The sequence below is a fragment of the Artibeus jamaicensis genome, unplaced genomic scaffold (genome assembly GCF_021234435.1).
Source record: "Artibeus jamaicensis isolate MK-2021 breed Jamaican fruit bat unplaced genomic scaffold, CSHL_Jam_final contig_354, whole genome shotgun sequence".
In the NCBI taxonomy this organism is placed as follows: domain Eukaryota; kingdom Metazoa; phylum Chordata; class Mammalia; order Chiroptera; family Phyllostomidae; genus Artibeus; species Artibeus jamaicensis.
In genome coordinates, this window is record NW_026521803.1 from 1,606,252 (window position 1) to 1,631,903 (window position 25,652).

The 25,652-nt window shown below is 48.1% G+C and overlaps 1 protein-coding gene across 1 annotated transcript in view; it reads left to right on the forward strand.

Moving 5' to 3' along the window:
- L3MBTL4 (L3MBTL histone methyl-lysine binding protein 4) overlaps positions 1 to 25,238 on the forward strand; it is a 435,810-nt gene extending 410,572 nt beyond the window's left edge. The window contains exons 19-21 of the mRNA XM_053664334.1: positions 9,622 to 9,791; positions 20,849 to 20,911; positions 23,718 to 25,238. Of these exons, the coding sequence (XP_053520309.1) occupies positions 9,622 to 9,791; positions 20,849 to 20,911; positions 23,718 to 23,870 (386 nt within the window). The 3' untranslated portion in view covers positions 23,871 to 25,238. The remainder of the gene's footprint in view (positions 1 to 9,621; positions 9,792 to 20,848; positions 20,912 to 23,717) is intronic.
- The last annotated feature ends 414 nt before the right edge of the window (positions 25,239 to 25,652 follow it).

Here is a 25,652-nt window from a genome sequence, read left to right on the forward strand (position 1 = left end):
GACGCCTAGCAAATGTTTGTCCCCTCGGTTCCCAGCCTGCTGCTGGCAGGGCTCTCTGAAGCCCCCGGTGGTACTGGCAGCTGTGTGTGTGTCCTTTTGGTGCAGTTCTTGTCACTGTGATTGAGTGCTCCTGGCTGGCAGGCCCAGCGCTGTGCCTGGGCTGGCTGTGCCTCCCAGTGAGCACAGGAAACCGTGGAGTCTTGGGGTTCTATGATGAGGTCAAGCATCCACAGACCCCTCGCTCAAAGAGTGTGTCTAGTGGTTGGTAACAGGGCAGTGCAGAGAAAAAGGAGGGAGAGCCCAGAGAGGTGTTCACTCATGGTGCATGCATGGTGGGAGCTTCGGGCCTTCCACCATTGAGAAGGGATGCATTGTTCTGCCCCTTCCCGGGATTTATACCTGCCCTGTTGTTTGTCAGTGAACAGCTGTTGAGCACCTCCTGTGTACCAGGTGCTGTGTGGGGAGTGAGGGGTTCTAAGATAAACAGAGTATGGTGTCGGCTCCCCCAGAGGTAGGCTAGGTAAGATTTTAAGGGTTAGAGCTTCTGTTAGTTCGCTTGCCCCTCCCAACCTCCACATTAACGGCTGAGCGAGTTAAGAGCCAGCACACAGAACTGCCTTGGCTTCCATACTGGGTGCCACATGCCGCTCTCAAATCCAGGGGCTCAGCTTCCAGATCCGTTTGCTCAAAGATGTTGCTCCTTTCAGTCCAGTACCACCACCCAAATGCTGAAATTAACATAAAATTAAACTGTTTCTTCATGCACAGTAGTCTTCCCATTTGCCAACTTCAGCCCAAACCTGCTTTGTCTTCCTGTAACTGCGCATGAGGAGTCAGGACAGGGAGTGACCGGGAGGGAGGGCGAGCCCACTCTGAGAAGAGCTCCTCCAGCCCTCGGTCAGGTCGAGTCTGACCAGTTACGGTTCATCCAGTTACGGAACTTCATCCAGTTACGGCTTCAGTTCTACAACTGAAGAAACAGTTGTGCAGAGGAGAAAAATTACACGCTCAGTGATTGGTTGTAGTATTCAATCCTAAGAAGTTAATTAATAATGTCTCAAGCTGTATGAAGCAGATATTAAAGTAAAAGTTTACCCTTTAGCCATCAAAAAACATTCTACACTGTCTTTTGTTGTGACTAATATACCAAAAGTTAATATGTAATTTTCTGCATTTTTGTTAAAATGAAACCTGGGGATATCTGCCTCTTGAGAATCAAATCAAGGAGTTAGATCCCTTATCACAACAGTTCCCAGCCTTTTCAGTAATAAATGAACTTGGCAAACAAGAGTCCAGAGCCCAGAAGCCCGGTGTTTCACTGGCTCCGAGAGGCTGGCGCTGGCCGCTGCGCTCAGTCCCTGCAGTGCGGTCCGCAGCCTGCTGGGCGCCACGTCGGGGGTTAAGCGCCTGCGCCGTGCTGCTCTGCGTGTCGGGTCAGCACTGCTCCACGGGACACGGGGATGAGTTGGAAGGGACTGTCCTTGAGTTTGTACTCCACTAATGGAGACTGCAGAGTAGGCGGACGACTTCAATGTGGAGCGGTAGGCGGCGAGCGTCACCCCCGCCGGTCTGAGAGAGGGCCGAGGCCCCTGGAGCCTGAGGGCCTCTATGCCGGCAAACCCTGAGCTTCAGGGTTTGGAAGCTCCATGGATGGATGTTTCGGATTGGGGGCTCCCCTAAAAAGGGTACTCGATGAGAAAGGGTCAAAAAAGGAACTAAAACCCTCTAGCAGGGAGCTAAACCACATGGAGTGGGAGACTAAGTCTCATTCTAGGAAGAGTGTATTATTTGCCACCTCTCCAGATTACTGAATGATTTCATCCATCGTTGCCCTGTTGTGTTTGGGATTTAAAAAGTGCCTGTGTGGAGGCAGCAAGGCAAGGGAAGCCAGGAAGGCGGTGTCCCACAGGCCAGCAGGCACAGGAGGAGGGGGGCGGGGTAGGGAAGCACCCTGAGGATCAGGGGAAACAGGGGCAGCCTGAAGGAGGGGAGAGCAGGCTGACGTTCCTGGGAGCAGGGACGGCGGTGTGCAGGCAGGGGCAGAAATGGAACGGTCTGGGGTCTAGCAGGGGTAGGAACTGCGGGGAGGTGCTCCTCCGGCAAGAAGACCAGCTGCAGGCCGTGGAGCCAGATGCTGCCGTTGAGGAGTGAAGAGCTGTGTTTCTCCGCCTTCAAACACAGCTCTGAGCAGCAAGCAGGAGGAGAAACAAGGGAAGGCACCCACAGCTGTGGCGGGCACATCTCCCAGGGGCGAGGCAGTCCTGGAGATGCCAGGAGCCATGAGCTGGGTCCTTCCATCTTTGCTGGGTGAGGGAGCGTGCAAGCCGAGAAGGAAGGGCTGTGCCTGAGAAGGCACCGTAAAGCCCAAAGGGTGGGACCTCAGGGGAGGCTGGGCTGCCTCGATCACTGAAGAGGACTGCTTGGAAAATGGCAACAGGGGGCCTAGAAACTTCAGATTTCTTGTTCCCTCCCCCTTCCCCTGCCACCCTGGCCCTGGCGAAGGAAGAAAACAGCTGAGCTGCTGCAAACCCCTCTAGAATTTAGTAATTTGAGGGTGTGAAGTGACACTTTTAAGAAAGTGGCTCTAAATCTGAATGGTTCCCAGTCTAATTCCCAAAGCCATTCTTTGGGTTGGTAGCAGCCAGAGACAGTCCCTCTGCCCTCCTGATACATGCCTGTATTCGGGCAGGCATGTGTTCATCCACTCCACAGACATTTACGGAACATTAGCTCTGTGCCAAGTAGGCTGCTCGGCTCTCTCGGCCAATAAACCATGGAGCTGAAACAAGAGCTCAGGTAGCCTGTCTCCAGCTGGACTCACCCACCACAATGGACTGTCCATGGCCCCAGGTCTTCTCACTCTCTTGGAGTCGCCAGGGCTGAGCAGAATGCAAGCTGCTGGAGCCACATCGCCATCACCTCAGCGGGAGCCGTGCTAGTTCCACCCCGCCTGGCGCCCCTCCCCGCACCAAGGGCAGGTTCTGAGGGAGGGCCACGGGCCCCCGCTCTTTCAGACCATACTGCCCAACAGAAATAGATCAGTGTCACATGTAAAATGACAAAAAGAAACAGGTAAAATTAATTGAAATGACATTTCATGTAATCCAGTGTATCCAAAATATCATTTCAACATATAATTCAAGATTTAAAAAAATATTGAGACATTTTACTTTTTTTTACTGAGTCATCAAAGTCCGGGGCGTATTTTACATTTAAAGCACATCTCAATTTGCACTCTTCACATTGCAGGTGCTCCATAGCTGTGTGTGGTTGGTGGTTACGGTGCCGAACAGCATACAGGTCTAGAACATTCAGTGTTCTTCATTCAATTTGTGATTCTCTTGAGAACCCCCTGGAAAGTCCCTGGAAAACCTCTTTTTTCTGCTTCATCACCCAGACTTAAAAAAATCAAGAAGATACAGTCTTGTGATGAGGGATGATTAATAGCTACAATCATAAAGCGCTCTACAGATATAAATTGTGAATTCTAAACAGTGCAGCTATGAGCCCTGGCCAGTGTGGCTCAGGTGGTCGGAAGCATCATCTCTGTGCCCGAAAAGATTGTGGGTTCCATTTCCAGTCAGGGCACATATGAGAGGGCAGCCAATCGGTGTTGCTCTCTCCCTCTCTGTCTCTCCCTTCCTCTCTTTCTAAAAGCAGTGTCCTCAGGGGAGGATAAAAAAGTAAACAATATGACTATGAGAACACAGAACATAGTACAGCAAACTAGTCACCCCACTTTTTTTGGTGTAGTGTGACTTCGCATAGAAGAACTAGCAGTGTGTGGAGAGCCAGCTCTAAACTAAATGACTGTGCAGGACGTACCTATGGAGTCATAGAAAGGTGTCTTCTGATCATGTTTGCACTACTTGCTGTCTTTTGCTTTTGTTTTGAGTAACATAGGGGGTGCAAATATTGAAAATGAGATAAACCAAGTCCAAGCCCATCAAAATCAAGAGAAAATGTTGCAGCATAGAAATAACATTCCAACAATATTAAATATGAAGACCTTGAAAACAGATGATCATGGGAAGAAAAAAACATAACCAAGTGTAAAACCTGGTCTGGACATTTCCTGGCTTCTCCAGCTGAATTCACTACTCAGTTGCAGTGCCTCTAATGGAGTCACTTCCCAGCAAGTACTGGGTAAGGTGATGAAAGTCAGTCAGTGACCATCGCAAAACCTTATAGTACAGGAGAAAAATCACATAACTAGATATTGGGACCTACTGCAATTTTATTTTTTCCTTCTTTAATTTTGGAGCTGAGAACAAATAGAGTTGTTACCCCTCTCATCGAAAAGAATGTTACTTGTGAACTGGGTCTCCATTTTTAGTGGGATTAAAAATAACTTGAGTCCCAGTCTCTAGTTACCATTTATGACTCACTGGCATCAGTTTTATTGTGTGAATTTTTGTGAAGAAACAGCCATACTTTAAAAGAACATTTCCTTAAAGGATTTGTGGAGCAGGAGTGGGAAGGACAAGTGAAAGGGTCAGAGAAGAAATCAGGGACCTACTTTCATTTATTTCCAGGTGAATTAAAGACCTTTAGTAGCTAAATACTTTTTAGGTCTGTAGAATCAGGAAGCAAACAGGACTGTACGCCACCTGTTTGGTCATTTCACCTGAAAGGTAGACCCTGAGTCACATACCACCCACAGTTGGCCACCCAGACTGGCTGTCCTCCTGGACCTGGAGAAGATGGTCTGACCTTGGCTGGGGTGTTCCATGTTCAAGAGCAGAAGCAGAGACCACTGACATCAGGGAGTCAGTTGGATTTCAGCAAGTTACTGCCTCTGCAAGAAAGAGAATGACAGCATTTTGGGAGATAGACCTGTGCATTTGCCCCTCTCTGAGTGCTGCTGAATAGACTCAGACCTGTGGCCAAGCGTCCTGGTGCTCAGTCCAGGGCCTCCTTGAATCCTGGAACTCGGTGCAAAGCTGAAGATCCTGGCCTTAGAAACGTGAGAGCGCTCCAAATCGCCAAGCACCTTGACTGGAATCACTAACTATTGTTATATTTTTTAAAAGGCACAAAAACCAAAAGAAATACTTAGTGAGAGAAAAGGTGTAGCAAAAGAATTCTTCCAACAAATTGTTCTACAAGTGGCAAATCACTGAGCTGACAGGTATTACCTGTGTCATTCTGTTGTCCTGCAGGGTAAAGCCATCTCAAGTGTTGGGGTAGAGTCTTGTATTGTAACTCTCCGCTGGTGTTAGAGGCAAAGCCAGGACTATACATGCATTTCATTTTCTGGGCCAAACAGCATTTTGATTAATTAAAATGTGAAAACTTCCAGTAGGAGGGCTGTTTCTATAGGCTGCATTCCCCTGGCTGACTTTTAGGGGAACTGGGTAGGAATCATTGCTCCAGGGAAGCGGCCAATCTAAGGAGCACCTCCAACCCCCCACTGTGTTTGGCAGACACAGGGCTGGGATGCTGGTCTGGTGGGAGAAATACAGAAGTTACCCAGTTAAAAAGAGACCCTTCCTGCACTCTGTTCATGGTAGACATCTTTCTCTAACCTAGAAGACTCTATTTATTTGCAGTGCCCAAAGTAGAACAATGCCCTTTGGATTTCCTGAGAATTGTTTCTGAGGACAGTGCACCCCTTCCTCAAAGGCCTGTGCTCTTTAATTTATTACGGACTATTTAGTGAGATCTAATAGGACACAAGCTGTGCTGGCTTGGTAAAAATTAAAATCAGGATGTTCACGTTTGATGAAAATATATGTAAAATTTTAAGTGGATAATTTCAAAAGTCTAATTTTATGCACAGAATTTAAAATAATGCAAATCATCCCACATTTTAAAAGTCTGTCAAAAGCCACAGAACTTCAAAGCTGGCAGGCTGAGTGGGTTTTCACAGTGTTTCCTGGGTGCCACAGGCCGGCACCGTTTGCACTGGCAGCACCCCGTGGTTCCCGCTCTCATTTCCATCCACTGGGGATTCCACGAATGACTTTGCGGACCACAGCATAGCCATCCCTGGACCACTTGGGCGTGCAGTCTGAACATCGCCCTGAAGATCCTGAGGTTCAGCTTTCCTGGAGCTTGGCCCCATCTAGGCACACTGGCTTTGGAAATATTGTGTGTCCTCGCAGTCACTGTTACAATTTACAGAACCTTTGCATCTTACAAGACTAATGTAATGTGTCACAGGGACTGAACACTCGTACTGTAGCAGGAGCTGTTCTAACCCCAACACCTCACTGAGGCGTAGTATTGTTATCACCCCATTCTCAAGACGGAGACCTTAGTACATAAGAGGTAAGCATCTCGCCCCAAACCACTCAGCAACTATGTGGGGACCAGGATTCACAACAAGCAAGCTGGTGTGGACCCGCCCTGCCTCTGGTGACACAGTCCTGGTGGCAAGCCTGCCCTAGCATTCTTTCAGCTGGACCCGGCGATTTTACCCCCCAACCATAAGCTTTGGGAGAAGTCAGATGTAGTAAACGAAACAAAAAAGACACTGAAACACTGTCCAAAATGCATTTTTTCTTTTGTTACTAGTGGAAAATTAGTCTTGCATTGTGCTCATTTCTCATCATGCAAATCCCTTTCATAGAACCCCAGTCCTGACTGACCTCTAGGAGCTTACAGTGGAGCTCAGAGTAGCACCTACCATTTGAGCAGTTCCAGTGTCAGGACCACATTAAGTCAGCCTTCTGCACATTCCCTTCCCCGCCCCACTGGTTCTGCTGGGGATGTTGTCAACTCCAGGCCCGCCTCAGAGATGGCAGACTGGTTACCCAAACTCACTCCTCGGGGACTCTCTCTCGAACCTAAATCGAGTCTTTCTGAGCAGGAAAACTCAACTTTAAGGCTTCCCAACTTATGACATAAAGTTTTGTACAGTACAATTGATAATAATTGGTCACTGATTTTCGTGTTTAGTATGTAACTGGTACTGGCAAGCATTCCCCAAAACCCGAGGTTGCAGGTAAATAGATACAGAGAACTCGGCACTGGTAGTGGATCGCAGCCCAGCAGGTGGTGAGACCTTTGCCCGCTGCCCTCGACATAGAGGGCCTGTTCCCCACTAAGTTCTCTTCATCCTCTCTTCACCTCTATTTTTCACTCTAGATTTCACCTCTATTCGGAAAGGTCGTTTGCTTTAATAAAGACACAGCTGATAGAATTCAAAAGCCTTAGAAGACACAGAGCCAGCTGGGTGGTATAAAGCTAAGTCCCCAACTTTGGTTGTAACCTGAAGGCCACCTTGCTACTAGCACTGACTGAAGCCCCTGGGCCTCCAAAGCTCAGAACCAGGAGAGGCGGTGGGCTCAGGAACCTCAGTGCGGTTGAGTGCTGGCAACCGCACCTTCGGTTTGTTTCCAAGTGGATGCCTCAGCAGCCAAGGCAATTTGCTTCCAAAATTATGGTGTGGAAAATTTCATGGCTTGGGAGCACAATGGTTTTTTCACATACCTTCAGCACTTATTTGTGACTTATAGGAATCTGATTATCATCACTTGACATTCTGTATCTCTAAAACACAAGATTCATTAATCATGTCTTTTCAGAGTTCTATATATATTTCAGTCCTATATGTAATTGATTTACAGAGGGAGTAGGTCAGAGATACATATGTGATTGTTTTTCTTTTAAGTCCATGTTATTTCTGCAGAAACAACTGATTGATTGATGCAGTGATTCTTTTCCAGAATAAAGCCCAGCTTTGGCTCAGGTCTTAATCCCTAAGAGTACAGAGATTTAACCCTTGGTTTCCCAGTAAACTCCTTGGTGATTCTGCATGGCTGGGACTGCCGACTTGCTCTGCGACCAGTGCCACCCTGGGTTTTCAGGGCTTGTTTTGTACATGCTCCTTGTCCAACCTGACAACTTCATTAAAGGAAATTCACATCTGTAAACATGCTGGCTCTTGAAGATGTGAAGCTTCCCATCAGAACCTGCAGCCTTATTCCGTTGGCTGAACTACACAGAGGGAGATAACCTATTTACATACTAAAAAGGTCAGTGTTGGGCAGTCAGCATTTAGAAACACATTTGCTGCTGCATGTAACTGGAGCATAAGAATTTGGGAGGAGGCCGCAGTTTTGCTGTCTCTCTATTTCCGTGGACAGCAGGCATTGGTAAACATGCAGGACGCCTGTGCCGACCAGCCGGGGCAGGGCGGGTGGGCTCCCTCACAGCTCAGACCCTCTCTGATGACCACCAGGTACCATGCAGAGCACAGGTCAGCCTCACCTGCTAAAAACCGTTAATTAGAGATGGAAATATTTGCATAATAGTTCTTCTGACTCAGGTTAGTAAAACAAATTATCATAATAGACTTTAAAGCATGTGGCAACTGCTTACTTAACCTTCCATTTGCATTAGGAAAGCTAGGCTTTTCCAGAGCTTGAAACATTTCCTTTTGTGGCCTTTCTCTTCAAAATCTTTTAAAATATCAACTTTGTTTTGCTAATGTATATTGAAAATATCTTCAAAAATATTGTATGCCCTGGCTGGCATAGCTCAGTGGATTGAGTGCGGGCCTACGAACCAGAGGATCGAGGTTCGATTCCCAATCAGGGCACATGCCTGGGTTGCAGGCCAGTTCCCAGCAGAGGACGCATGAGAGGCAACCATACATTGATGTTTCTCTCCCACTCTTTCTCCTTCCCTTCCCCTCTCTCAAAAAATAAATAAATAAAATATTTAAAAAATATATATATTGTAAAGGCATGAGTTTTCTCTGACATTGCTATAATTATTTTGCTCCTTACCCATTTGTGCAAAATATAAGGGTACAGAGATCCATGGCTCCACCTAGAATGTTGGGTATAACATAAGAGTGGAGTCACCCTGAAGGTGGAAAACACACTCAGAAAGGCTGGGGAGAGAAGAGTGAGGCAAAAGGAAGTCTTGCTCTTTGGTGATGGCAGCCAGTCTTGGGCAAGCAGCAGCCAGCAGCCATTCGTTACTCTTCATGCCACAGACTCAACTGTGGTACATTCAGGGCTTTTGCTCCAAAAAGAGAGCACCCTTTTAAGAGTGCCTGGGGCAAAGATAAGTTGCAAAGCTGCAGCTTTGTTCCGCAAGTCCTGGTGAGGTCCTCCTGGCTGGCTGGGAGCTACGTACGGCAGCAGCTGCCACCCCAGTTCTCCAGGGACCCCTGTGCTGCATTCCATGTTCAGTGTCCCCCAGGGGACCATGGAAGCCAGATGTGGACCTGGACTCCTTCCTTCTTTGGATACAGGCAAAGTGGCTTCCAGGAAGATAATCATTCTTCGCCTGCGTGCGCATGTCTGCATGTCCACTGCTTAACAGTCACATCAGTGAGGCGCTGTACTTCCTCTGACTCCTGATTAAGAAGAGGGGAGCCAGTGGCAGGGACGAGTTAGCTCTTCGTTGGCATCAAACAGTGTGTCATAGAGATTATGCAAACCTGCTTATTAGCCACAGTCTTCAGGGCCTTATATAACAACAGGTTTTCATGACCGTTTTTTGAAACACAACAGTGGTATTGGCTGTGCTGGGGACTCCTGGCAATGATGCTCTGTGTCTGCACTTCACCTAACCTGACTCTGGACTTCTGTAATGAGAGGCTGACCTAGATGCCACTCACTAATTCGCACGTCTGTGCTTCCCAACCCCTGCCTCTCTCAGATTACGCGGCTGAGCAGACACAGCGGGCACTGCACGAGTCGGTCTTCATGGCATCCTTGTCCACCCACCCTTCCCGGGACCTCCCGCTCGGCAGGGAGCAGCACTGCAAGCTGCTGCCAGGCGTGGCTGACATCCAGGCAGACGAGGTGGCCCGATGGACAGTGGACGAGGTGAGTGGGGCTGCTCTGGGGCCCTGGGGAGGTCGTGCTCGGCTGCCGAGAATTTCTCTTAGGCACTGAATTCGGTGTATCAAAGTTAAGACCCACATTTAAGGGAGAAGATGCACATGATTTTGAGGAAATTCAGAAGGCCCGATGTGTGTTGCCGTCCGCTTCCCAACCGCATCCCAACAACACCTCTGTGCCCCAAAGCCACGGCCCCGAGCTCATTCAGGCAGAGGGGCCAAGCCTCCAGCCCACGCTGCAGGGAGGACTGAGGAGGCCCAAAGGTTCCGGCATCTCAGCCTGTGTCTTGACAGCTCCTGTTCTAAGCGCCACCTTCCCTGGGAGAGCACCCACCCCCAGGGCCCTCTGTGCCCAGAGGGGCTCCCTCCGCTGGCGCCTGCGGGGCCCCGAGGGTCCTGTGTTCTCACAGCTGAGCCGCTCTGTGCCACCATCAGTTCACCTGAAGTCACAGATTTGAAAGGAAATTAGATCACAACATCGTACAAGATGCTGTACCAGGCAAAAAAATGAACTCAGTTTTACTGTAAACACATCTTACAATATTGGTTTTTAATAAGGAGCAGGTCATTCCCATTGCTTATTCTAATGCTATAGAAATGCTTCATATTTAAAAATAACTGTCCTTCGAGGAAGAGCTCTTTGACTGACATTCCTTTCCATAAAGCTATTGTTGTTCATAGTCAGCCCTTAGTTAATTTTTTTTTAAATGAAGGAAAACCCTGGGTTACTCTAAGAACAAGATTAGAGCTGGAGTTAAATTAATCACAAAATGTTCATTGAACACTTACTGCATGCAGTCAGCCAAACTTAATCTCGGTTTAATGAAGCCTTTCTTTCCAGCCTTGCATGAGCAGCAGGTGGTGAAGGCCACCCAAAGGTCAAGGTTTGGCGTGGGCCATGCCCCCTCCTTTCTCCCAGGCCCCTCACAGATTCTGTCTGGGGGGTCCCCTGGCCTGGCATTTCTGCCCAGCGTTTCTCCATGTGCAGCAAAGGAACCGACCCCTCTCTCCCTGCACACCCTGCCTACCCACCCATCCTCCCACCCCTGCGGAAGGGCTCCGCGGCCCTGGTGTCAGCGAGCAGACGTGGACACACCAGGAGCTGGCTGATGTTTGGGAAAGTGACTACATGTGATCCTTCCAGAGCACGCAGAGTCTGGCCCTCTACCCCCGTTTATGAGTCTTTACCAGTTTACAAAGTGTGCATCAGCTTCACGACCAAGCTGATAGGATTACAGTCTATTGCGTCTATATCCCAATCATGTAAGGTTTTGCCCTTGAGACAACACGAACATAAAGGGGATTTCAACTGAGAACACACTGCCAAGTTCCTCGTTCCTGCCTTTCAAGCTGTTCATCTGAGTTTTACCTTTTTTAAAGACTGGGAGTGGCTGTGCTCCTGGCCCCTCGCACTGTCCCTGTCCTGCTCGGAAAGATGTCCTGGGAGGGCCACCACCTGGATCCAGCCCTTTGTGTACATACAGAGCAAGCACATCCTGAGAATCAGTGAATGCGGTGAGAAGGGAGGGGTCCGGCTGTGTCGCCACCCAACTTACAGCGGTCCCTGGCTCCCCAACAATGTCCTTGGCGTGGGCCCCGCATGGGGCCCACCTGTCCTCACCTGCACTTCCAGTCTGCCTTCCGCCCACCTCACCTGGTCCTCCCTCGCTGGCCCACAGAATCTCGCTCCTCCCCAGCCCCACACATTGTTCTCTTACTCACACAGGTGCTGCCACTGCCCCCGGCAGCCGTCTGCTCTGCTCACCTCGGCAGAAGCCTCTGGGCTGGGTCACACCTCCTCTCGGTGCCCCCATTTCATCCGTGTCTTCTCTTACTGCCCCTGCACACACTTGTCTGACCCCTGACCAGACGAGAAGAGACCTTAATCACTCACTGGGCGCGCGTCTTGAGAACCTCTTGCTATACCTGGCACTTAGTAAATAACTCAGTGAATGTACATTGAATGAATTTTGAATGACAGGGCATCAAGAGATGGATTTTTGAAACCAAAATGGGACATATCTAAGCAGAAGAATGAAAGGAAACCCTTCCAGTCCCCATTCCAAAAAGAAGGGAACAACAGGAGGCTGCATGGAGACGCGTGGCATGTGCAGGGGTGGCCACCACACAGCGCATCTTTTACTAACACTGATGATGACAGCAAACAGTATTAGTATAATGGTAAAAAAACAAGTAGTCGTTTTGCCCATTGTACAGATTGGGAAATCGAGGCACCAGAGACTAGGTAACTTCTTAAGGTCGTATAGTGACCGCCAGGTCCAGAGCGGATGTGTTACCCTCCACGCATGCACGCTGCAGACCTGGGTCCAGAGAACGGTGACCTGGGGCGGGGCCGGGGGGCAGGGCTTGGGGCCAGGCCCTGGGCCTGCGTGTTAGTCACTGGGCGCTCTGAGCTGCTGCAGGTTCTGATGCAGAGTCACTTTGTAAAGATGGTGCCTCAGGAAGATGAGAACGGCAAAGATCTGCAGAAAGAGTAAGAATGAGAAGAGGCCGCCCTGGCTGGTGTAGCTCAGTGGATTGAGCGTGGGCCTACGAACCACAGGATCACGGTTCGATTCCCAGTCAGGGCACATGCCTGGGTTGCAGGCCAGTTCCCAGTGGGGAACACATGAGGGGCAACCACACATTGATGTTTCTCTCCTTCTCTCCTTCCCTTCCCCTCTAAACATAAATAAGTAAAAAATCTTAAAAAAAAAAAAAAAAAGAATGAGAAGAGGCCAAGGAAAGGGAGCCAGCCAGCAGTCGCCGCCACGTTTCTGGTGTGGGATGATCGGACCTGGACTGGACACAGCCATGAGGAAAACCAGCCAAAGCCGCAGACTTGGGAAGTCCAAGTCACCACCACAGGGAAATAGATCAGATGCCGGGATGATGAGATGAGCCACATGCGGTTCCCTGCAGAGTCTCAGTACTACCCCATTAGCATTTAATTAGAATAATCGTGTGTGAGAGCACAAGGCCCTCGAGTTCATCTGAAAGACTGGGAAAACAGTAGTACCATTGAAAGAAATGAAACTTTGGGGAGAGGGCCAGTTTGGAGCAGGAGGGTAAGGTGATGAATTTGACATGGGACCATGTGAGCTGGAGACCCCCGGGGGTCACACCAATGGGCAGGAAACCTCTCTTCCAGGGGCAGAGACATGGGCCGATAGCAGTGCTCACCCAGGGGGTCACTGTCCAGAGAGGGCTGCAAGGACAGAGGTCAGTGGGACCATGTCAGGACACGCAGGGGAAGTGTCTGGAAAGGGGCACTCTGAGGAGAAGTGGTGGGGTCAAGGAAGACGAGTGTGGCGGGGAGCAGCTGTGGGTGCTCAGTGCGACAGGGCGGACACTGGGCTGCAGCTGGGGCTCCCGGCTGGGGCTGTGGAGTTGGAAACACTCTGTACAACATGTGGACTTTCTCCTGAAGAAGAGGGCCAAAAATAATAAAAGTTTTATTAACTTTTTGAAGTTGGGGGGCCATCATCCAAGAAGAACAGGAACAACTGTTTCAGGAACATGAAGCAGCGAGCAGGAAATTTGCGGGGGCCTCTCATCTAACAAGTTGCAAGTCCAGCACTGCAGGAGAGTGAGAGATTAGAGGCTGGTTAACGGAATGTAGGTGGACTGAGGGCAAGTCTCGCTGGGTTAGAAAAGGTCTCAAAAGGAAGAGACTCGCCACGGGGAAGGCTGGAGATGCCGTCAGGGATGAGGAGGGCGCTGAGATTGCCATTCCTGGGCTCTCGTAACGGGGCACGTGGGACCCCGGCCTGTATCTCTGGGAGAGCCCTTAGAGATTTTCTAGGTTAAAAATAAAGCGACTGTCGGACAGCCTGTCTTCACAAAGCACCCCTGCGCCTGGTGCTTCCTTCACCGCGGCCTGCCTCGGGGATGTGCTCCGGAGAACGCTGTTTGGGCGGTTTTCTAGCTTATGTATCTTAGTCTCAGTATCTACCTAATGAGAGGTTCTCGAGGGAATGGACCACATCCTAAATTTCCTTCACTATCCTCACCCTCTACAGCGCATTTCCTGGCAACAAACCAGGTTCTCCGGAGGGATCTTTGGTGGGTTGATAGTGTGGGCTTTGTGATGGTCCCATGTGTATCTCTGAAAAACAAAGGAGCCCTCAAAGGGAATTCACTTAGGGGGCATTGCAGAGAGTCCCAGCGACTGGTTTACGACTGCTCCATGCACCGTGTTAAACATGGCACGCAGGTAGCGGGGGTCTGCAGAGGCAGTCAGGGGCCAGTGGGCACATTTTGAGGAGAATTTGTGGTGCTTTGTTCCTATCGGAGAGGGACTCCAGTGGACGGGCACAGGGCCTGTTGAAAATGGAGGTGTGTGTCCTCGTGTTAAGGTCCAGTCAGTGGGACTTAAGGTGGGTGGCTGGCTGTGACAGGAGACAGAGCAGCGTAAGGACTCTCCTTTTGTCAGCCCTCCCAGCCGGGGAGGAGACCTCCACTGTGCACTGTGTCCCCTACGAAGGGAAGCCGGCCCAGGCAGGGTCTCCTGACATTTTCCAGAGCACGGGAGCTGGCTTTTAATTCCTCTGTCGTGTGGCTGTTTCTACTGGAGCCGTGCTTATCAGAGCACAGATGGACTTCAAAGTCGATTTAGCAGTTCTAAAAGGAAAGACAGGACTACATGAAAGTGCATAATTGTAGGAAAGGTTATTGCTTTGTGAAACCTTTATTAGAAGTGGGTGGGAGTGTGCACAGACTCAAGCATGGTCATGTGAAGTGTATTTCTTACTCTGGGTCATGGGCATATTCTGTAGAACAGCATAGGTGTTTAAGAGTAGGGACTAAGATATCTTTATATCTTTGTATATTTTTGTAGCAAAGTATCTTGCTCAGAACAGGTGTCTGACAATTGAATGACTGAGTGAGTGAGTGAGGAGTTAATTTTATGCGGGACCCTCCTGCCAGGTGTCCGGGGGGTCGGGAGGGCTGGACGTGACATGCTGCATGCACATTACCACCAGGAGTGTGACTCAGGTATGTTTGGTTCACATATGGGTACTTGTATGTCTTATTTTCATAAATACTGTTTAAGGCAGCACGTATAAATCACACCAGCCTCAAGTCAGTGTTCCCTAAATATCCATTAACTTTAAAAGATGGCGGTCACGTGAGAAGCAATCCCTGCACAGGAGCGGGTGTTTTGAAAAATTCAGAGTCTTGCTAACTGAGTATAGCAGCCTAATACCATGAAGCTCTCCAAAAAGCGGGGGCAAATAAGAAACTGCACTGTTAAAAAATGAGACCCGGGCTGGAAACACGGTTCCCAGTAGACCCTGAGACAGTACGATCAGGCACACAGCTCCAGGCTTGGCAAAACAGAAAACCCCAGCGTTTGGAAGGATTTAGGGGAGCAACATCCCCACTGAAGAAGACAAGCCCTGCTGAGCTCCGGAAGGACGCCAGCAAAAGTAGGTCGCTGGGGAAGTAAGTTGGGTAAACTGATGGGCTCATCTGAGAGCCTGCACAGTGTCATCTTTCTCAGTCTTTTCCAAACTGCTGTGTCATTCCTAGAATTAACTTATCGGAGCCCTTCCAGAATAAAGCCGGGGCTTGAGCTGTGGGGCACTGAGCTCTCAGGAGCTCAGGGAACCACTGGCCATCAGCTTCCACACCAGGGATGCTTCCTGAAGCCAAGGCCAAGGTCACCCGCCCCTGGACTCCAACACAGCTACCATTTCCTGGGAGAAGTAAACAGGTCCTCACCGCCACCTTGGGTGGGTACAAATGAATGGTAGTTTCTTCTTTCATAGAGGTCGCTTGCACCCGCCGGAATAGTTCATATTTACCACAAACTTGAGAGAATGAGAGGGAAACTCTGGTAGTATTCTACAGTGTTAAAGCTCATCACTGCACATTTATAAAATTTGTGGCAAAATGGGATTTCTCTTAAAACTTAAAATATAATTTCTTTTTAGGGGACTAAATACTAAATAATGATCAATACTAAATAATGACAATGAATAATGGTCAAGGCTTTTGGATATTTTAAAATTCTAGCCAAAAAAGTTGGCCTCAATAGATTTCACGGAACTCGTTCTTTACTTTGGAAAAAGAAAAACAGATTGAATAGAATCAGAACCCCTTTCCAAAAAGACAGAATTTAGACACACAGTAAAGCAAGCTACATGGCTCTGCCCCCACTGTCTGAGGAAGAAGGACTAAATGACAGCCAGAGGCGGGACAGTGAGCAGCCTCCGGGACATGAAGCTCAGGGCCCCCTTGCTCAGCTGCACTGGTCTGTTTACTCTTGGGCTTAACACGTTATTTATTCCCATTTAAAAATCCAATCTACCTTTGCCACAGACAATGATTTCTTGTCTAACAATACTAAGAAGATGGAACGTGATCCTTTTTTTTTCATTGTTTTGCTCAGAAAAGGACATTCTAACTCATGCAAACCACCAAAATAACCTGCAACCCTTGTGCTGTGACCATGTATTTAAAGGGGCCATCTCTGGCCCAGGTGCTGTCAGGGCGGAGACCCACGGGTGCCTCCCTGGGGCCTGCTGGTACTCCTGGGGACCCCGCCCTCCTCTCCTGCCTTTTCCGCTCAGCAGCTGTAGGCAGAGTTGACTCAACTTTGGGTGACATGCAGGCCGGGCATCCTGCTTGTGGCCTTGGTCCCATGAGGCTTTGTGCTGAGGCCTCCTCTACACTGCCACCCGAGGCGCCCGCCCCCTGTGGAAATACTGTGCAGCCAGCAGTGCCCGTCTTGGCCACCACCTCCCTGTGGAGTGTCTGCTGAGAACCCACCTGAAATACCATCTGTCCCTTCTAGAAGCCCCTGGCCTAAACCTCTCTTCTGGATTTTAGCATATTGGACCATGCACATGGCAATTAGTAACTCCTCTACTAGCCATTTTCACTCTATACTCCCCCCACTAATGAAACCTACAACTCACTGACAGTTCAGACTCAACCCGATCACAGGCCTAGCCTCAGCACCCAGCAGAAGCCTCACATGTAGCCACTATCCAGATGTACTTGACCAGAACAACAGCCTAGGGAGTGAGGGGACTACACTCACCTCTCAGTGTCCCCAGCCCCAGAAACACTATAAACCCCACCGCCACCAGTCCCAGGGACTGTGTCTCTATAGTTTGACCATCAGTATTCCGAGGCTTTCCTCCACTCCCGGAAAATACCAAACACGTGCTCCATGCTTCTAGTCCACTCAGGAAACAAAACCACATTAACTCAACCAACAGACTCGGCTTCCCAGGTGCGTGGACAGCCAGAGCTCTGGTCCCAGGTGCAGCGGCTGGGAGTTACCAGAGGAGGCCAGACCGAGGCATAGCCACACCTCCCAGAGACCCCTCAGGCTCGAACATGCCATTGTGTGGCAGCACAGTGACTGGTTTGAAAGGGCTTTTGGTTTCTTTTTTAATTCTCATCATCCCACACTTTAGGGTGACTGTCAATGACTCATGACAAAATATACTTGCAGCATCATAGATGAGTGAAGCAGACATCAACATGCCAATTTCCCCTAAAAAAAATGTTCTGAAACCTTCATATTAGACTAAACATAGCTGTGAGTGCACAGGACAGAGCTCTGTGGTGCAGACACACAGGTGTCATGCCCTAGGTCCACCGTGTGGGTGTTGGCCTGGGCCATTCCATGAAGTGGAAATATGCCAGCCCTATGCCGTTCTTTTCTGCAAAGTGCGGAGAGGGGCCCCCAGCTGCTCGCATCTGAGAGTTCCTGCAGGGAGCAGGTACTCCCAGAGCTCTTTGACTGTAGAACATGCCCTGAGCTCCCTGGCCCTCTCCATGAGACAGAGGAGAAAAGGGCAAGTGCACACAATTTAGTCCACACTAGAGACAGAGAGCCAAGCCAGAAAAAAAAAAAAAAAAAAAAGCCCAGCAAGACAATTACTCCTAGAAACATCTCCTCCCTGGATTTTTTTTTTTTTTTGCCATTGCTTTCTAGCTTGCCTTTCACCCCTTGCTGCCACAGTGCCAGACCTTGCCAGAAGCACCCAGGACCCAGCCCTTATCCTGGTTGTTGGGAGTCTGCACAACATCCCATTTGTTCAGTCAGCTCCCCAAAATTATCACTCAGGAACACTCATTGGCTTCCCTTGCTTGTAGCCAGATCTTTGCCTGACCTCTCTTATTAAAAGGAATTCAGGGCATGTGGATGGAGAGGGGAGAAAAACGTAAGGCTGGGAAAATGAGCCAAAAAAACTTGATTTTTCAGAATTCTGGGTTAGGAGTCAGAAACCTGAGTTCCAAAATTACCTTTGGCACTTCATGGCCTTGCACAACCTTGAGTAAGTTGTTAAGACTCTTGTTCTGCAAGACCTGGCTGGTGTGGCTCAGTGGATTGAGCACTGGCCTGCAAACCAAAGGGTCACCAGTTCAATTCCCAAGCAAGGCATATGCCTGGGTTGTGGGTCAGGTTCCAAGTAGGGGGCACACAAGAGGCAACCACACATTGATATTTCTGTTCCTTTCTTTCTCCTGCCTTCCCCCTCTCTCTCTAAAAATCAGTAAATAAAGTCTTTTTTTAAAAAAAGACTCAGGCTTCAAGCTCCATAACGACTTATGTGAGAATTCACTTCAGATAGATTCCTTGAGTCCCTGTTTTGGCCTGGTACCAAGTGGACATGTCCTCATTGTCTTTAACAGTTATTGTGACAAGTGCTATGCACAGGCTCCAACCCCTACCCTCCTCTCTGACCCACAGTGTTGACAGCCAGGGAGGATCAGATGAGAGAAGGTTCTAGAATGCCAGAACTCCACATAAATGGAGATTATCATTGTCATCATCTAGGTCAGCCTGAAAATAAGAGGCCAGAAAAGGTACCAGGGGCTGATCTAATTTTCAAGCTGGTGCATGCTAATGTGACTTGATAGCTACTATTTAAATCCCAAGGGTTTGAAGGATTTGGGGTACATTTTAGTCCACTGTTGAATTACTACAACCCAAGAAATTATTTAAGGTACATTTTAAAAATATATTTTATTGATTATGCTATTATAGTTGTCCCATTTTTTCTCCCCTTTATTCCCCTCTGCCCTGCACCCCTCCTCCCACCCACATTCCCCCACCTTAGTTCATATCCATGGGTCATACATATAAATTCTTTGGCTTCTCCATTTCACATACCATTTTTAACCTCCCCTGTCTATTTTGCACCTACCATTTATGCTACTTATTCCATGTATCTTTTCCCCCATTCTCCCCACCTTCACCACTGATAACCCTCCATGTGATCTCCATTTTTGTGATCCCATTCCTCTTCTAGTTGTTTGTTAGTTTGTTTTTGTGTGATTTTTTTTAGGTTTGGTTGATGATAGTTGTGAGTTTGTTGTCATTTAATGGTTCACAGTTTTTGATCTTCTTCTGTTTCTTAGATAAGTCCCTTTAACATTTCATAGAATAAGGGCTTATGATGATGAACTCCTTTAACTTGACCTCATCTGAGAACCACTTGATCTGCCCTTCAATTCTAAATGATAGCTTTGCTGGATAGAGTAATCTTGGATGAAGGCCCTTGCCTTTCATGACTTTGAATACTTTCCAGCCCCTTCTTGCCTGGAGGTTTCTTTTGAGAAATCAGCTGATAGTCTTATGGGAACTCCTTCATAGGTAACTATCTCCTTTTCTCTTGCTGCTTTTAGGACTCTCTCCTTATCTTCAATCTTGGGTAATGTAATTATGATGTGTCTTGGTGGGCGCTTCCTCTGGTCAACTTCTTTGGGACTCTCTGACCTTCCTGGACTTCTTGGAAGTCTATTTCCTCTGCCAGATTGAGGAATTTCTCCTTGATTACTTATTCAGATAAGTTTTCAATTTCTTGCTTTTCCTCTTCCCCTTCTGGCGTCCCTATAATTCGGATGTTGGAATGTTTAAAGTTGTCCTGGAGGTTCCTAAACCTCTCCTCATTTTTTTGAATTCTCGTTTCTTCATTCTGTTCTGATTGAATGTTTATTTCTTCCTTTTGTTCCAAATTGTTGATCTGAGTCCTGGTTTCCTTCCCTTCACTGTTGATACCCTGTACATTTACTTCGCTTGGCATTCACTCCTTCCTCTATTTTCTGACCATAATCAACCATTTCTGTGAGCATCCTGATTACCAGTGTTTGGAACTCTGAATCTGATAGGTTGGCTATTTCTTCATCACTTAGATCTATTTTTGGAGCTTTGATTTTTTCTTTAATTAGGGCCATATGTTTTTGTCTTGATACAGCTGTTATGTTGTAAGAGATGGAGCCTTAGGTGTATGCCAGGGCAGGGCAACTGATGTGCCTGCATAGTGGTGCCATTTGTGGGGGAGGGGTCTGAGAAGAAACATTGCTGCTTGTTTGACTCTGCTGGCTCTCAGTCACTTCCTCCACTACCCACAAGTAATCTGGGCTCTTCTGGTGCTGATTCCTGGGTGGGTGGTTTTGTGTACGTTGTAGGACCCTGTAGGTCTCTCCAATGAATTCTCCTGCGAGGCTGGGAGTTCTTCCTGCTGCTGCAACCCTCACACTTTTTACCACCAGAGGTTTGGGGCTTTATTTTCCCACACTGGAACCCTAGATTGTGGGGCCTGTCCTGCTCCCCAGTTTTCCTCCCAGTTTATCTGCATGCAAATGTGGGACCATCCTCTCTGGCAAACTCTGCCTTGCCCATTCTTGTCTGAAAGCTGCCACTTCGACCACTGGGTCTTCCAGCTGCCCCCTTGATGCGAGTCCTCTCTGCCCAGCCACCCATCTCTGCCCCTCCTACTGGTCTAGATGAATGTTTCTTCTTTAACTCCTTGGTTGTTGGACTTCCATACAGTTTGGTTTTCTGGCAGTTCTGGTTATTTTTGTTATTAAATTTATTGTCCTTTTTGTTGTTTGAGGAGGCAAAGTGTGTCTACCTACGCCTCCATCTTGGCCAGAAGTCTCTCTACTTCACACCACTTTTCTCTGCTCTGGTCTGGCAAAATGTCTTTGGTGGGGAAGTGCAGCCTTCAGCCTGGGAAGGAAGGGAAAGTGCCCAGGCACATTTTTTAAATCGGGCTTTCATTTGCACTGTAGGTGGCTGAGTTTGTACAGTCTCTGCTGGGCTGTGAAGAGCATGCCAATTGCTTCAAGAAAGAGGTAAGAAATGTAAAATTATATATTCATTTCTATACTTCTAGGCCCAGAAGGGCTTTGTTTCCATTTACTTAAGTATAAATAAGAGCAGTTTGGGAGGCAAGAGAAAAGGGTCCTTGCAGGAAAGAGCCCAGCTGTAGACTGGTCACAGCAGGGCCAATCTCTGTCTGCAGCTCACTTGTATTTGCTGTGCTGGGCTCACACAGCATGCTGAGGAAATACACCATTTGAACACATTAATTGATTAACACTCACGATTGTAATGAAGCTCCTGCACTGTGACTCCAGGCTACACTAGAGGCAGGGAGGAATCCCACCATGTGACTGTCCCAGAGAGGACGGAGAGAAAGTGGGGCCATCCTGTATATCCCTGTTCTTCAGCTGCTTTGAGGGGAATGTAGAGAAGCCACAGAATCCTCCTGTGAGGTTTCTGCTTCTTCTCGGTTACACGTATACCAAACTGCTTAACATTAGTCCTGGGATTAATATCCACCTCTCTAGGGACCCCAGAAGAGATGGGACCAGCTACAGAACAGTAGTGCAGATAACAATGCTGGTTATTATTTACCATGAGCTTGCCATATGTCAGTCCCTCTGTAATCCCTGCACTGTCATCACCTCTGGGTCCTCACAGCTCCACAGCACAGCTCGCCAGTGAGGAACCTAAGGTCGGGAGGAAAGGGCCATCAGGTTCCAGCCTACATCTGTCTGTTTCCAGAGCCTTCGTCATGACTCTGAAACACTGCAAGAAAACTGGATTCTTAGAGACTCCAGGAAGCAGCACACACTCTCCCTATTTGGGGCACATGTGGCTCATGGGAAATACTCCCTGAGTTTGGGGTCCTGGACCCTCAGAGTTCAGGAAGCCCTGTATTTCCAGGGAGCTCAGCATCGGGGTCACTATGGCATCAGTCTGTGTAGCTGCCAAGGGAAACTGGGGCTTTTCCTAGTTCTGCTGGGGCCCAGCCTCACATACACAGGCCACTTCCTGCACTGAGGAACACCCAAGTCCCACCGGGTACTTTGCAGGTCAGGCTACTCAAGCTTGGCACTTAAGGCCAGCTGTGTCGCCGTGGGAACATCACTTCACCTCTCTTATCCCTCCTCTTGAAACACAGAGTTCCGTGAGGGGACCTTTAAGGATTAGGATTAGTATGTTTATAGTACTTGGCCCAGCTCTTGTCCCAGAGTTGGGGCTTAATAAACGGCAGTAATATAGACCAGAGGGTCTCCTCTGGAGACCATCAAGCCCTGCCAGTAATCCCAACATCATCTCTGAGAAGCTATGCGACTCAGGCAAATCATTAGGCTGATTAACTGTAGGGTTTCTCACCCGCTTTATGGAGTTGTTAGGAAGATCAAACACACAGAAAAGACTAGAGTATAGCTCCATAAACATTAACTGTTACTATTGTCATCATCACTGCCACCATTGCCCTCTTTTTAGTGTCTATTGGGCCAATAGTTGTTGCCTGAAAACCTGGAGTGCGACAACTGCTGGAGCCGGACCAGGTCAGGGATGGCAGTAGGGAGCTCCTCTCCTCGGCTGCAGGAAGTGCACTTTGTGCCCCACGGGAAAGGTGGTCCATTCTCTAAATGGATGATCCTTCATCAGACAATGTGTCATACACGCACAGGAAGCTTTTTAGAACTCTTTTAAAGCTTTACCCCTCACCAGGGATCCCAAGGTGATTCCTCCTTCTTTGGTGAGACATTAATACTGAGGGTTTGTACTGTTAATTAAAAAGGGTTAGAACCGCAGAGTTAGGCTCATGGAGGGGTGGTACCATAGAAAACCCTTTCACTCCATCCTTTTGGTTCTGGACCCAGGACTCATTGTGAGCCAGTCTGTGCAGACAGTTGCCTGGGTATAGGACCCACCCCAGGCCCTGGAGCTGCAGCTCTGAGACCACGTGGGACCGTGGGAAGCTGTGGGGAAGTGGCCTCACGCAGGGCTCAGGAGAGCTGATGCATCTCAGACTGCAGTGTGGTATAAAGGCTAATAAATAAAAATTTACGGTGTATGTATTTCTGCTTATTATAGCATTTATCATAAAAAATTAAAATACAGGAAAGTTAAAAGGAGAAACTAAAATCCCAACCACTATTCTACCAGCCAAAGGTAACCTCTGTTAACATTTGATACAAACATTCCAAGTAGTTTAACTGTGTATATGTGTACATGCGGCCGTGCGCATTTCATTTCACAATTAAAACCGAGATCTTTCCATATCATCATATTATGTTTTGGTGTTTCTCGATTTATGAAAATTTCCCAAATCATTAAGTGTTTCATTGAGACATGATTTTGGTAACTGCCTAGTGCCCCTCCTACATGACACTGTAATTTATTTACCGCTGCTAGTTTGGAGAGGCCGGGCTGATCTCAATAATTCACTGTTATAAATAACACTAGAGAGCGCGCATTGCACATTGTTCTCTGGGGAAAATAACCGGAGGTTTACTTGGTGGATGAAAGTAGGTTATTTTTAAGGCTCTTAATATAAATTTGGGCTAACATATTTAAAATGCAACAATAGAAATGTAGCTGGGAAGCAGTTCATGTATATCGACTTCATATTTAACAGAGTGAACACCTTTTGCATTTAAGGTGTCGGCGTCCTCGGGAAACGGGACGCAGTGGCTGTGACTCGGGCTTAGGAGCGATGCCCGCCCTCTGCACAGCACCGAGCTCTGCAGGGAGGCCGAGGCCTCAGGCTCCGAGTCACAGCTGCACACCAGGACTTACCGGAGGGTGAACAGCTTCGATGGCTTTTCTTCTTATTCCTGTTTATTTATTCACATGCAGCAGATTGACGGCAAAGCCTTCCTGCTTCTGACGCAGACGGACATCGTCAAGGTGATGAAGATCAAACTGGGCCCAGCACTGAAGATTTACAATTCTATCCTCATGTTCAGGAATTCTCAGGACCTCACTGAACAGGATACTGTCTCGGGCTAAGAAGTCAGGGGCCAAATGCCCCACCTGAGCTGCTGCCTCACTGGGACCTGGTTCTTGCAGCAATAAAGTTGGCCCGCACTGATTTGATTTCAGTGCCCCCGTGGTCATACCATATTTAATCTGGACCTTTTAAATGGCTGTGGCTATATGTTTAGAGGATTTTGATGGCTGCTTCAGGGCCAACAGCACCGAAGCCCAGGCACGTGTACAGTTTGTGGACAACCTTACCTTCAGTGGGGCCCTTTCAGCTCTGATGTGGGGCCACAAACAGACCAAAGAAGCCGACACATACACCTTTATTCTTCTCCCTTGCCATAAAAGACGCCATTTCCCAATGGAAATGGCATACAACTCTCAAGTGGTAAAATAGTAAAAAAAGCAGAACTCATAAATACCCGTTAATGTTTTCACCAGAACAACGGGGCCTGGCTCAGACCTGCCCTCCGCATGCAGTGAGTCTAAGAGTCAGGGGCCTGGTGCTTTAAAAAGATTTCATGAGATTTTTGTGTACTTCACTCAGGAAAGTGTGAATCTTTAAAAAAATAATAATAAGCACATATTTTCATGCTTCAATAGTTCCTTTTGTTCCATTAATCATTTCTTGGTTGTGCGCCCAAGGCCTCCTAGCAAGTGCCTGGCTGCTGCCTGAGAAGAGCCTGGGCAGTCAGTGGAAGGTGGGGAGACACTCCTGAGGACCCGCCCCCGGCAGTGCCCTGCAGGCTGTGTGTGGGACCAGCCACAGGGACACCTCGTCCTGACCTTTGGCTAGGGGGCCAGATGCCCACCAGCACCAGAGTCCTCCCCCAGTGCCACCCTGAGGCAGCCTCGGGAACTGGTGTGCCTGGCAGTGGTCTGAGTGTGATAAGGAGCTAGGGTGCAGCTGGGCCGTGTGCACATCTTTACAGGGACAGGGCACTAAAAGGGACGATCTCTAATGTAGGCAGCTTGCAATCTATTATATTTTTGAACAATTCTAATTTGTTATCAGACCTTGTTGTATGTAAGTGACTGTATCTGGGACTTAAGTGACATGGAGTCAGCCCCACAGATTTAAAGACAAACTCTTTTTTGCTGACGCACACCTACAGTGCGGGCTACAAATGCCCCCATGGAAGTGGGGCTCCGGTGTTGTGTTTAGTGGGGAGAGGAAAGAAATGGGAAGAAGGAACTCGGGCCTGACCATGCCCATTTTGTTTCAGTAAGAAACTAATGCTTGGAGAGTTCCTCAGACTTCAGGTCACTGGGAAAAAGAATCTTGTCTAAGAGGTGTTGCAGACATTACATTTCTTTGGATCCTTACTCAAATGGAATTTTAATATATTACTGGTTGATGTAAATTTTTCTTTCTGTGGAGCTTTCTTTGTTTTGTTTTTGTTTTGTGGACCGCCATGCACAATTAAAATTCTTGCTTCTCTATGTTAAAATTTTAATATATTTTAAATGATAATAAACAGATAAAATGAAAGCATCACCTCTCTGCCTTAATGACTATGTCATTATAACCTGTTCCTGTGCTACAACCTGGGGGCTGGTTTTCAGCCTTGGACGAGTCAAGGTGTCACGGCACACTTTAGCCCATGAAGACGTCACTGGTTTGGGGTACTTGGTCTGTTTCCTTAGGGAAGTAAATTTACCTGTTACTAACTTAAGAGATTTAATTTAAAAACACTGAGAACTGCTCATTGGAGAGGCTCCATGGAAGACATGAGACTTGGGTTTGTGTATTTAATATTGTACATGTCATTTCAACAGAAGGACAGATAATACCGAGCCAAATTAGGG